Source organism: Octopus bimaculoides, chromosome 26 (assembly GCF_001194135.2).
Source record: "Octopus bimaculoides isolate UCB-OBI-ISO-001 chromosome 26, ASM119413v2, whole genome shotgun sequence".
Taxonomy (NCBI): domain Eukaryota; kingdom Metazoa; phylum Mollusca; class Cephalopoda; order Octopoda; family Octopodidae; genus Octopus; species Octopus bimaculoides.
This window is the reverse complement of record NC_069006.1, coordinates 26,274,470-26,288,573: the sequence shown is the minus strand read 5'-3', so window position 1 is coordinate 26,288,573 and position 14,104 is coordinate 26,274,470. Positions and strand designations below refer to the sequence as shown.

Below are 14,104 nucleotides of genomic sequence, written 5' to 3'. Positions count from 1 at the left end.
ATATTTGGGAGAGGCAGGAAAGTCAATTACAATGACCCCAGGGCTGAGGTGGTACTTATTCTATTGACCCCAAAAGGATGAGAGACAATGTGGATTGTGGAGGAATTTAAACTCAGAAATTAAAGCAGACGAAATATTGGTCAGCATTTTGCCCATGTCCTAATGATTTGACCAGCCCACCACCTGAATCTATTGGTTTCAAATGTTTGAGGCAGGTGGGTAAGTCGATTACATTGACCCCACTGCTCAACTGGGACTTCATTTATCGACCCCCGAAAAGATAAAAGGCAAAGTTGACCTAGGTAGAATTTGAACTCAGAATGTAAAACATAAAGACGGATAAAATGCCGCTAAGCGTTTCACTCAGTGTTACGAATTTGCCAGTGAGCCAGTTCTATCTCCTGTGGTACCTAGTGATATCCACGGTACCTTACAGGGTACATATTTACAGCTGTCAAGAAAATTGTGCGGAAGTTGTTGCCATTACTTACTCCTAAATAATGCCTGATGGAGCAGACTATAGTTAAAGGCTTTCCAGCCATGACCATCTTGTTTTTGTTTTTATAGATATCTATAAACACAATATCCAATAAATCCTTCACCTTTTAAAGACATAAAGGGAATTTAGTTGCTATTTCTTGTGGGCTAAGTGACCCTATAGTAGCTTCCATCATGGCTTGATTGTGTTAAGGTTGATGGAAACTAATCTGGGGCCAAACTCTCTAGCAAGATCAATAATTCTTCCCCTCATCTATCTCGCTTTTGGACTTTTCTCTTGTCTGATGTTTCTATACCTTTCTCCCTATACATTGCGATATTTAGATCTTTGAATCAACCCTATACATTACCCCTATACATTGAACCTTTACATTATTCCTCTACATTACTCGTGTGTGTGCTTATTTCATCGATATTTTATGAAATATTTCATTTACTTCACCTATTGAATTCTTTATTTACCTAATATTTTTTGCTTTTAATCACACACACAAGCATATTAATGAAAAGAATCTCACTATTTTACATCTATTTTCCCAGGCTCCCAATCATCAGATGTGTTATCTCTGATATTTCACTGTCTGCTGCAGTTTTGCCATTTCTCTTTCCATCTCCCTGTTTGGGACTCTTTTTCACTTGTTTCACATCTTCTTCTATGGCCCCTATCCACTTTTCTGTGGTCCCTTTCCACTGGGCTCACTTCTTCCTTGTTCACACACCTTTGCTTCTCCTCTTGTTTTTACACAACTGAAACCTCCACTCATCTCTCCTCCTCTTCATTATTCACACACGACTGTCTTTAAATATGCAGCAGAACCAACTCAAAGTTTTCCAGTCTCTATACTTCTTCCACATTTGCAGTCCATGTCTCTCCGACATGTATCATCTCACACTTGGGATGCAAGCATCATGTATCCTACAAATACACACTCACACACACACATGAATACAGGTGTGTATTTGGATGTGTGTTAATCTGTCTGATTTTCCAAGGTAAATGCATAAATCTTGTGTGTGTGTGTGATGAACAAAATGTATGTGGTCAAAGTAGAATATGACCAATATAATCAAAGTTAAAAAGACTAAAATGTAACCAAAGTTAAAACCCCAGGAGTACAACAAGAACCAGGAATGGAACCAAGGAAGAAGACGGAAGAATATTACTAAAGCTGAAGTAAATAACCTCTACTATATTGTTTTTCGTTTGTAATGCTAAAAGTGCATAGATACATGTGTATGTGTATGTGTGTACATGCATGTCTATGTGTATGTGTAGGTAAATAGACAGATAGATGGATAGGTGGAAACTGGTTGGTTTTGGCATTTCATTCAATATATCTCCTGTTGTTTGAAATGGTTCCACAATCCTTGCTGTTTTTGGTTTCCATGGTGGACTAGTGCTATCAAAAGCTTTCTTTTATTCTGTACCCAAACAATAGCAGCAAATTCCTAAAGATATTTCACATTCCAAACTCATTGATTTCTTCAATGTATTGTTCTTCAGTCTGCCATTGTCTGTAAAGTGGTGAAATAATGTTGACATATTACACACACACACACATTTATATATACATGTATACTGTTGTGTCATGAGTGGGATCAACATAAAAGTATTCTATTTAGTGAGAGATATATATTATTTGATATGTACAGGAATTTATATAGGTATATGTGTGCAATCCCTTTCATGTGGACCTTGTGGAGGTTCCAGAAAAGTGTTCATAAAAATATTTAAAACTTTATTTAAAAACGGTACTTTCAAATTTTAATTCCCCCCGACCAAAATTCTTCAATTTTTACTCTTCTACAATTTTTTTTTTTGCGAAAAATACGGAGATGTGAAAATCGTGAGGGTGAAAAGATTAAATGGGGTGGGGGTGAAATTTCCGAAGCTTCCACCTCACCCCACTCCGTTTTCCAGACCCCCAAAAGAGTATTGTAGCGTATTAAGAGGTCACCGTAGTTCATTCAACGAAAAAAAATATTCCAACGATGACGGGGTGGTGGTCCTGTCGCCCACTTTTTTTCTCCGAACGGAAATAAGGAGTTTACAGCATATTAGGCGGTCAGGGTACTTGATTCCACACAAAAAATCAGATTTTTTTTTCTTAGTGAAAATCGTGCGGGTGAAAGGATAAAAATTTACCGAAAAATGAAACGTAAAGTCGACCTGGGTGAGATTTGAACTCGACTATTTTGTCTGTCGATACCAAGCATTGCCTATATAATAATGGTAGACTCTTGAATCCGAGAAAGACGGGTCATTAATTTCTTGCTGGAGAGTCTAGGGATTTATTTTCTATATATATATGGTTCAAATTTATAGAAAAACAAAGACATGTGTAGTTACAACGAGCAAGTGTATGTATGTATATATATATAAACAACAGGTCAAAGGTGTTCCATATCTCGGATCGCAAAGCAACTTGAAATAAAGTGTTTTGCTCAAGACGCACCGCGCAGTCCAGGAATCGAAACCGTTATCGTGCAAAACCCGAATCACCACCAGTCAAGGCTAAAATATTTACTAATCCCCCGAAAGTCTCTCGCTGTGTTTGTTTTAGTCAATATTTGATGGAAAATTTAACCCCAAACCCTGAAACGTCGTCCATCAGCTGCCATGCTGATTGACGTCACTTCCGTTATAGATGCCGACACTTCCGTTAGATGTCCATGTCCACCATGGAGTATTTCTTTTATTTACAGATCGTCGCCGCTTTTCTCGCAGTTTTTGCACTATTTGGTTGTACTATTGTAATATTTAAATTAATTAGGTGAGCTTCTTGTTGTTACTCTTTCAATTGATTTGCATCGAAATTTTTTTTTTTTCAGAATTTTGTTTTATTTTCTTGTTTTTTTTCTTTTAATTTGGCGCCAACACGTGTCGGAGTCACGAAGCCACGATCTTGGACGGACACTCGACAGATTTAGGAAGATATATCTGCATTAGAGAAATATCTCTCTATATTATACAAATATATATCTTCCGTCTCTAATTTTACTCTTTTCTATTATTAGGTTCACATTACGTATAGTCCATCTGGACCATTATTTTCTTTATTTTCATTAATAAAAACACGACACACCTCATTAAATACTTTAATTAACTCGGAATGTCTGCATCTTTGCTTTTTAAACTCCCAAAGTCCGAACGAAACACTTTACCGCTTTTCTTTATATACTTTAATTAATCACCGATTGCAAGGATTTAACATTAGAAACAATAGATTTTAGCTTCTGTTTTCGAGTAACAGAGACAGACAGATATGTATATTTCACGGACATTTCTAGAAAAATATGGTTGTCACTATTAAGTATCTTTTGTCTTGCCTTAAACCTCACACACGACTTGCAGTGATTGTTTAAATTAATTAAATCTTTACCACATTACAAGGAAACGTTTACGCGATCGCTAGACCTGTTAGAAATAGCAGCCAATCTTTCCCGCCTTTCTGTCTTCGAACCGCAGGCTACTCTCGCAGGACATTTTTGTTAATGTAGTCTTAGGTACACTATGCATGAAAAGAAGAAAAAAATTAAAATTGGGGTGGACATGGCTAGAAGGATCAACAGCTATTCGATCGCTTGATCCTTCGATTACCACCCAACATGTGGTAGTATATTAATTTCTTATACGTGCAATTGTCACAGTGTTAGTATTGGGATTGTTAAATCTACACCAATACACGTGCTGACGTTCGATCACGTGGAACGTTCGATCTGTTAGAAACAGCAGTCAACTCCCTTAAATCACGTCTACTGTTGTCTGAAAAGTTGGGACGGTCATGGTTAGAATGCCTTTTGATCATGGTCTGATCGTTGGGGACTGACCTGGGGTTAAGGAATTAATTAAACTTTACTATTTCAAATGAAACACATTTGGTAGTATAGTCCAAGGTAGACTATCTGCCTAGAAATAAAAATCGGGATGTTCCTGGCAGGGTTGTCTTTTGATCAAATGAGTTGGGACGTAGATGAAACAAAACCAACCACACAGATATAGAATTAGATCTTGTTTCATTGCCGATCCCGGAGACAGATCGAAGACAGCAACTGCATTTATTGATTTCTAACACGAGACGGTAGATATTTGGGGAGCTGGGTATAGTCCAGTGGTGCCCAAGCAGGATGGCTGGGGGCCCCTCGGACTTTTAAAGGTTTGTCAGCTGAGCTCACAATTTGTTGACAAGGCAGACTTTTCAAAACCGGGGATGAAGTTGTTCGTTTGTCTTACGCCTGTTTTTCCATGCTTGCAAGGATTGGGCGAATATTTCGTTTGAGTCAGTTATTGTTTTATAGGGTGTCTGGGGAAAATTCCTTTAAATAAAAGGTGTTTTTGTTTTTGAAAAGACTGAGAATCATTTATGTTGTCAATTAGATCGATCCCAGGACTTATTTTTTGTAAGCCTAATACTTATTTCATCGGTCACTTTTGCCGAACCTCTATATTATGGGGACGTAAACACACCAACATCGGTTGATAAGCGATGGCGGTGGGGACACAGATCCACAAACATATATCACGATCATCATCATTTAACGTTCGCCTTCCATGCTGGCATGGGTGCGACGGTTTCACAAGAGCCAACCTGACAGAAGCCTGCACCAGACTTCTGTGACTGTTTTGGCAGGATTTTTACAGCTGGATGCCCTTCCTGACACCAACCACTCAGCAGGGTGGACCTGGTGCTTTTTATGCGACACAGGCGATGTCAGTTTTGGCATATTTCTTTTGCATTCTCTTTTTATAATTGCCATGTTACTTGTATCTACCTTTTCTGTTTTAAAACCCATGAAAAATTATTTTTGAGTGGTTTTGACGGGGTTGGAACGGATTAATTATATTTTAGTTAATTTCAATGGGGAAAATTGATTTGTAAGATGAGCTTGGTGGTATCACTGTATTATTTTGTATTTATTATTTTTAGGGCCAAGTTCCCCGTTCGAGTTGTGTGTTGGTTTTGTAGTGAGAAATCCACCGTCCCCTTTGGTAATTGTAATTGTTGGGATTGCCCCCACTGTGAACAATACAATGGATTTAAAAAGGTAAGAAGATAAAGGTGACATTAATACATTTGTGAGTAATGAGGGGATTGATAAGGGGACAGACAAAATGTCTTGAAGTAATGTTTATCTTTATGTTGTGTGTTCAAACTCTACCAAGATCAACTTGGCTTTCTGGGGTCAAATAAACTGAAGTACTTGTTGAATATGAATGTCAGTTGTAACTGTAAGCCCTCACCTCTACCAAATTGTGTGGCTTTGCATCTGTTAGAAATAATATTAACATAAGAACAGGCGTGGCCGTGTGGTAAGAAGTTTGCTTCCCACACACATGGTTCCAGGTTCAGTCCCACTGGATGACACCCAGGGCAAGTATCTTCTACTGTAGCCTCAAGCCGATCAAAGCCTTGTGAGTGGATTTGATAGATGGAAACTGAAAGAAGCCCAACGTGTGTTTGTGTGTGCGTGTCTTCAAGATGGTGCCCCAGCATGGCCACAGTAAGTAAAAGATAAAGATACCTGAGACTGAACAAACCAATGAGCATAAGTCTTGTCCCATGTCAAAAAACAATGGATACACCAGTTGTGGTCTTCATCCTGTATCATTTTGTTTTGCTTTTGGTATATTTTTGATTATTTTTTTTCTATTCCAAATTTTGATATATTTTTTCTTAATTTTTTTTTTCTTTTTGTTATTTAGGATGGTGATTACAATAAACCAATTCCAGCTCAATGGTCTCCCGAACTCAACTTCCCAATTTCCTGTTCCAAACAGAAAATGGTTCCTTTATCCAATGGTCTCTGTTCTGCCTGCAATGAAAGACAACTTCTCAAAGTTCAACAGTTGGCTGTCTTTAAACCATTTGTTGAGGTTAGTCTTGTAATGTTGTGTCAATTATTATTAATACTGTTATACAAATTCAATGATGATTGTCCTGTTGCCCTCCTTTAATTGGGCAGGCAAGGCTGTTTTTCTTTGCCTGTGGTGAAAGAAGTTGTCTGGTGGTCAAGGTTGAAAGGCATGAGGACAGATACATTCCTCTTTGGTAAAGGTCTTATTGACTTTTCAAGTTCCATTTGAAAAGGCAAGTAAGGGTGGCGGGGGAAGTGCTGTCCTTCAGTGAATTTATTGAAAGTTGGGTGAAAAATAGCCTAAACGGCAAGAGTGGATGGTACTGCTCTAAGTGTAGACCCGTGAGTTGGAGGAAAGGAACTGGAGAGGACCCTTGGTGTTCAGGGAGGTCTTAGGCAGTGGGGTTCCTTGATTATCCCTTTCCTTAGAGGTCTCTCTTGTATCTGGAGCACTGTATCTCTATCATCCTTTTTTCTTTTTACTTTTGTATACTATATATACGTCCCTTTATTGTATGCTTATATATTTTTTCTTTATTTTATCATTTCATATGTAAACCCCCTCTTTATGTCTGTATTGTCCCCCCTAATCCTTTGCGCTGGTGGCAAATAAAGGATTCTTATTAATAATAGTATTTTCTTGTTTTCCAAATTGTTTAGGCCAACTACAACAAAGAGGTGAACGATTACAAAGAACACCTGGAGAAAATCTACAATCTCTGCTACAAGTGTAAACTTTATGTCCAACAGGAGCTGGAGAAACTCGATATGTTTTTGAAGATGAAATACCCCCAGACTCTCAGTGGCAGTGCTTTGTCCCCTACATCTTCTCTCTCTACAGTCTCTACTTCTACCTCATCTCAGGTAAACTCATCATCATCATTTAACATCTGCTTTCCATGCTGGCATGGGTTGGACGAGCTCACTTTATGAGGAAAGGCTTTCCTTATCTTGTTTCTTCTTCCCCTCTTCAAGCCTTAAGAAAAATATATTTGGATGCTGTAGTCCCTGATGTACACTAATTAGAATAAAAGAGGAGATGGGCATGGATGGAGCATCTTTGGTCATAGGCTCAGTGGATTAAGACTGACCTGGGGCTAAACAACAACAACAACAATTGTGACCAATAAAATAAGTAGTTAACCTTAAAAATAAGTCCTGGGATCAATTTGACTAAACTCTTGAAGGTGATGCCCCAGCATGGCCACGGTCCTATGACTGAAACAAGTAAAAGAACCAAGCAGTACAAGATATGTGTGCAAATTATATATATATATATATATATATATATACATATATATATATACATATATATACATATACATATATATACATATATAGTTTATTGTTCCATTATAGATGGGATCAGCAAAAAAAATTACCTGTCCAGTGAGAAATAAATCCTCCCAGCTTGTTGCCAACCGTCAATGCCAGCTTATATGTTTATTACTCAAGACACCTGTTTGTCACCTGAGATGTTTTAAATTAGAAAAATTGTTTGTAAACTGATTTGTTGATGACGAGAGACATTCTTAAACCGAGGTTTTGCTGTATTTATATTGAAATGAAGGTTTCACTAATTCTATTCATTGTGTTGTTGCTTTAACTTCAGTCATCCAAGTTGTCGTGTGTTCAAGACCAGCTGCCGTCCCTCCTACAAATGTTCAGTTTTGTCTCGGCTATGATCCTCCTTATCGTATGCATCTTCCAAGTCTCTTTCAACTTCTTCTCAACAATGATGTTGCCCGTTTGGTCAGTTCATCTGTGTCAGCTGCTCACCAGAAATGTTTGTCCCATTGCTATTTCTGGTCTCTTCTTCTGCCTGGCATCAAAGTTTTTATTTCTTGGAAGAGTCAGGTAAGTCTTCTCATCCCACTTTGCCAGTTTCTCTTTGATTAGGATTGAAGTTTTGATGATGTTCATGCCTTGCCCATAATCATTGTGTGATGTGAAATCCTTCCAAGCTAACATTGATTTTCTCGACTAAAGGCGGTGCTCCAGTATGGCCGCAGTGAAATGACTGAAGCAAGTAAAAGAATAAAAGAATGTACTCAATGCATGAAGTGTCATTGCTGGGCCCAAGACCTAATGAAGAGCCCTCCACAGGAGCTAGCTTAAAAGCCACCTGATAGGGCTAGTTTATTAACGAAAAATGTTTTTTCTTCACTACAGAATTTTCTTGCTGACAGATTTAAGGCTCCCTTCATTAATAAATCTGTGTGTGACCATATATATATGTGTGTGTTTATCGCCATACATGTGTATGTGTGTTTGTTGCCATATATATATATGTGTGTGTGTGTATGTCGACGTATGTGTTGCCATATGTGTGTTTGTGTGTGTCGCATATATATATATATATATATATGGATGCACACACATGCACCGCTAATTTGTAGCAAGCATTCACTTATCCATTTCTATCCGTATTCAATTTCTTTTTGCTTCAGTTTATATGCTGCTGACGTGGTCGATGCCCTCCTCTGGCTCCTGCTCAATGTGGTGGGCTTGATGTTCCTCCACGACAGACCTGCCTCCCCTCTCGCTGTTGGCCTGCACTGTCTCTGTCATATTGTCAACACCGTTTCTACCTGTCTTTGTCTGGTTTGGACCAGAGTGAATTACCAAAGCCAAGAAGAATTAGAGTAAGTTTGTTTCCATTTCAAATGAATCTGTGCTCATACACACCACAGACTATATATGTATACACACACACACACACATATATTTATATAGACACAGACACATACTGTCACCTTCAAGCAGCTAAATGGATATTTCTCTTTTTTTTTTTCTTGAATCTTTTCAGTTATTCTGACAGTTTTGCATCACAGACATCACTCAGTGATTCTTCATGCAGTTCCCCAAAGCCAGGGTCTGTGAAAAGCTACCATACAGCCAACTCATCTGCCAGTTCCTATAAATCCTTTTCCGCATCACCATTGCTCCGTTGCAAACCCCTCTACCCATCAACTCGTCCTCTACACAGGAGTAAGAGCTCTGCTTCTCTAATCAATTTCCCCGTCAGGAAGTCATCATGGAGCCCACTTTCTGTTCAGACAAACTTTCCGCCGTTTTCTTCTGGAAGTCAGACAGACATTCCCAGTTTTGGTTCCCTTAGCAAAGCATCTGATGGGTCTGCGTTCAACAGATGTCGGAGCACTTCGCCCAACTTATTCTCCTCATATTCCTCCCCCATCAAAAAATGTTTTTCTTCCAGTGGATTACTGAACCAGTTCAATGCTTCCAACCTCTCTCCTCTTTCTCCATTGTCCCATTATCAGTCACTTCCAGATGATCAACACAACAGTATCTCAGATAAAATCCTTGGTCTGAAGATGGACAGCATTAACCTCGGACGATCCTTTAATACCTCTAAATCTAGTAAGTTATTTTCCTTTTCTATGTCTGTGTATCATTTTTATGCCTGCTTTCTGTACCAGTTGGGTTTTCCCAGATCAAAACAGTTCTTACTTGGAGTTATGTTCTCTTAGCTTGGATGACCATGCCCTGTTATGCTTTCCATGGTTGCATGCCCTTCCTGGCATTAACCACTTTACAGACTATACTGGGTGCTTTTGATCATAACACCAGCACCAGTGGGGTTTCTTCGTTCCTGCAACACTAAACACTCTCTATTTTATGTTGTGATGCCTCTAAGACTGGTTAAAGTTGGGCAGAAGATATTCTCAGGCTGGTGACTTCGTCTCAAATATTAGCCACAAAGTGGCCTCTGTTGTTAAATTGACTCCAGGACCCTGTTTTGATGTTAAACTAGAAAGTCTATCACCCAAGTAGGCCATGGCAGGAATTGAAGTCAAAAGAAATACCACAAGGCACCTCATTCCCTGCTCTAATGGGGTTCTGCCAGTCCCCTGTCCTAGTGTAGTTTTTTATTAACCCCAGAAAGATGAATTCTAACTTTAGCATAGTGGGATCTGAATTCAGAACAGGAGGTGGAATAAATACTGCAGGGTCAAAGTGTATTTTGTTTCAGGATTATTTTTATCATAAGACGAGGGATTGGCCTCAGACATGTTAGTATTAAAAGTCATACCCTAACAACCTCATTAAGCACATTACCACACATATCTGTTTCTCCTTTTTAATTAAGAGTAGATTAATTAAAAATTTTTTTTTTTTTACTGTGGTCATGCTGGGGTATCCCCTTAACAATTTTCATTTACATCTCCACCCCTCCAGTATTTTGCCTGGTCAATATTTTACTTTTGTCCAAAGTAAGATCGGTAATGTTAATATAAATGGCAAAAAGAGATGGAAGCCAACACCAAGAGGTATTCTGCCTGACACTTCCTATTTGCTTTCAGGTATGGGTTCATTCAACAGGTGGCCCCGCAGTCCTTCATCTGTTTTATCACGAGGGGACATTGCCCCTGCCAGGTTACTCTATGATAAGAAGAACGTCTCATCGTCTGGTAAGTACTTGTTTGTTTTTCTCTCTCTCTCTTTCTGTTCTCTGGAATGTTCCAGAAAAGCTAATGAAGGGAGGAATGAAAATATATGGGGGAGATGCTGGGAGGAGAATGGTAAGTGTTAGAAACCAATGGGGCCAGCTCTGGGTGTCCCTTTAGCATTACTCTGTCAAATGTTCATTTATTCACGTTTTGAATCGATCATGGATTATCTCCTAGCTTTGAGATTTCAGTGTGACTGCTTTATTCTTAGAATGACATTGTAGGGAGAATATGACAAGTCCACCTAAGTACAATGTTGAAGTATAATTCTGCGTGTCTATGTACATACAGCAGTACTTTGACACAAGTAGATTGTACCTCACTATGGTACCTATTAAGGGATATTAAGAAATATATAAACTGTAGTGAGGTACAGTGCACTTAGTCAAAATCTGGTTAGGAAGAGTCCATGTGAGTTTATGGAGGTAGATAGGGTGTAGATTTTACTATTCAGGCAACAGCGATTGTCGACGTCTTTTAAAAACAGGAAGGTTAACCTTTTAGTATTCAAATCATTCTTAGAAGCCAGATCTGGCTGGTTTGAACCTGAAACAGAATATTTAGGCTGGATATGGCTGGTTTAAATACTAAACAGTGGCTCTATTGTGTAGGTCACTTAACTGTAGAATATTTCTCTTGTTGATTTTGTATTTATGGATTTGCTTGTTGTGTCCCACCTTGTTTGAGTTTATGCCGTGTGTTTTAAACCATCTCTCTCTCTTTCTCTCTCTCTCTCGAATTTCCAGGTACGTATCTTGACAAGAACAGCCTATCGTCGTCGTCCAAGTTCTCTTCTTCCAACCAGTTCAACGATACAGCTTCTGTGTTCTCGGATTCTTTCTCAATTAAACCTTCGGATTCTAAAAGCTGTCATGAGTTTGGTTCTGATGACCAATTTGAGAAATCTGACAGACAAAACGATTTTCAAAGTTCAATGAAGAAATCAAACACAGATTCTTGTTTAGTAGACAGTACCACAGATAGTACCACATGTAGCACAGGTGAGTGGTGAATTAATTACTACAGATTGCACCACATGTAGCACAGGTAGGTTGTGAACGAAAGTAGTACCATAGATAGCTCCAGGTGTGTTAGTTAATTAGTGTTTTCCAGGTGTTTAAGAATAGTCACCTACTTTTGCTTCTTTAAAAACAAGGCATCCCACTATAAATATATATTCTAAAAAAAAAAATAAATATCACTTATGAAAAACATTGTAATCAAGCTTGTGTTGGTCAAAATAGGTGACATGACTAATATATTTTCAGTACATTTTCTGCCAAATCTTTTTCCTCAAATTGTAATTTTTCCCAAATGTTTGAATATTTTCCTTTCTTTCTCTGTCTCTTCTTCTAATGTCTTTTTCCATCTATTTTCAGCTCCCACAACAAGTAAAGCAATGTTCCTGGCCTTCAGCATCGCTGTTAATGTTGTCCTCATCCTCATAGTGTTACTCAGAGACTTCCCCCTTTCCTTATATTTCTCACTTGCTGCCACTCAAGCGTCATACTACACCAAACACGTCACGCATCAGTTGATTCGGTTTTTTACAGACCACACTCGGCTGGAATTATGATGGCAGTAAACTGCTTCAGTTTCTTTTTGCCATTAACTCATTTTTTTTTTTTGCCCATTGCTTTGTCACACAAAAGAAATCTCTACTGTCAGTTAAAAAAAAAGGAAGATTCTTGACTGGGAACAACCAGAATGTTGTGAGATTCTGACTTGGCACTATTTGTGAAGATTTCTTTATCTGTTCTTCACAGTTTGCAGACTTTGGTTACAAAATACAGAATAAATTTTCTCTTTGGGCTTCAGACAATGAAAAATGAAACAGAAAGAAGAAAAAAAAAATTCATTTAGCATTTAAACTGAACATATCTCATTCAACCTGGCCAGATCAGGCCTCTTACACCTACCTTACAATGTCATTCTAAAAATGAACTATCACATCATCAAATTCTCAAAGCCATGGGATAATCCATGATTAATTTAAAACACTGTGAAGAAATAAGGATTACATTTGACAGAGAAATCTAAATATTCTACTTATTTTATGTTCAAACTGACCAGATCCTGCCTCTCACACCTACCCTACAATGTCATTCTAAAAGTAATCAATCACATCTTTGAAATCTCAAAGTAATGAGATAATAGATGATTAATTTAAAACAATATGAATGAATAATAAGCATTATTTTGACAAGGGTAGCCTGAATGGTAAAGAGTGAAACAGGAATGGCTGAGAAAATGGTTGCTGGTTAATTATAAAATGACAGTAATTAGCTACACAGAAAAATATGTTAACGATGGGAAAACTTGATTCCAGTTGATGAAAGTATTTTTAAAATGTAATTCAACACGAAGAATATTCATACCTAAAAAAAGGAACAAACGAGACATTTGTTGGTGTAAATGATAAACAAAAATGTGTGTGTGTATATATATATATGTATGTATGTATATATATATATATATATATACACACATTTATGTATATATATGGTATAAATATGTAATTATGTGTATATATATATGTAATGTGCGTGTGTTTATGTATATCTCTATACATATATTGTATATGTATATGTAATTGTGTGTATGAATATATGTATTTATATGTATGTATGATGTATATATGTATTTATATGTATGTATGATGTATATATGTATTTATATGTATGTATGATGTATTTATGTGTATATATTGTATTTCATTTTATATTCCATTTAAAAAAAAATAAATATACATTTTATATATGTATTTATGTGTGTGTATATGTGGGTCTGTGTGTATGTTTTGTATACTAGTCCTACCCCCAAAAAGTGGGAGGCTAAATGATGTTTCATATAGATATATTATGTATATATATATATTATGTATATATATATATTACTAGCAGAAATACCCGGCTTTGCCCGGGTTAAAGAGAATAATGAAATCTAAAAACGCCGTCTAGACTACGCAACCCTCAACTGTTAGTAGCTACGATACCATATTTCTACATTAATAACTCTCCAATCCATGCCAGCATGGAACATAGACATTAAGTGGAATGTCAGTCTCTCATCTAGGAGGGCCTTGAAATCAATGTTACCAACTGGGGACTATGTGTGTCGCAGTGATAATAAAAAGACCCAAAGGAGGTCTGCAACGAAATAATTTTACTCAACACTTTGCAAGTGAATCAGTGGAGGCAAAGATGCGTCTCATTTACTTGACAATTTATGCACCACATTGCAGAAATCACAATGTAAGTATATCTGAAAGGGTA

The 14,104-nt window shown here is 37.5% G+C and overlaps 1 protein-coding gene across 3 annotated transcripts; it reads left to right on the top strand.

Annotated features, from left to right (window-relative positions):
* Window positions 1–8: 8 nt before the first annotated feature.
* LOC106882129 (transmembrane protein 201) lies at window positions 9–13,585 on the top strand. Of its 3 annotated transcripts, none has more exons than XM_052977027.1 (10): window positions 9–1,672; window positions 5,427–5,544; window positions 6,203–6,373; window positions 7,015–7,218; window positions 7,967–8,211; window positions 8,805–8,999; window positions 9,164–9,738; window positions 10,683–10,790; window positions 11,576–11,830; window positions 12,209–13,585. In XM_052977027.1, exons 3-10 carry the CDS (start codon window positions 6,281–6,283, stop codon window positions 12,403–12,405), a joined length of 1,872 nt encoding a protein of 623 aa, XP_052832987.1. In that variant the 5' UTR covers window positions 9–1,672; window positions 5,427–5,544; window positions 6,203–6,280; the 3' UTR covers window positions 12,406–13,585. The 3 variants fall into 3 exon arrangements, with proteins under 3 accessions (XP_052832987.1, XP_014788178.2, XP_014788179.1); XM_014932692.2 differs by lacking the exon at window positions 9–1,672 and adding an exon at window positions 3,158–3,272; XM_014932693.2 differs by lacking the exons at window positions 9–1,672; window positions 5,427–5,544 and adding an exon at window positions 3,158–3,272.
* Window positions 13,586–14,104: the final 519 nt, after the last annotated feature.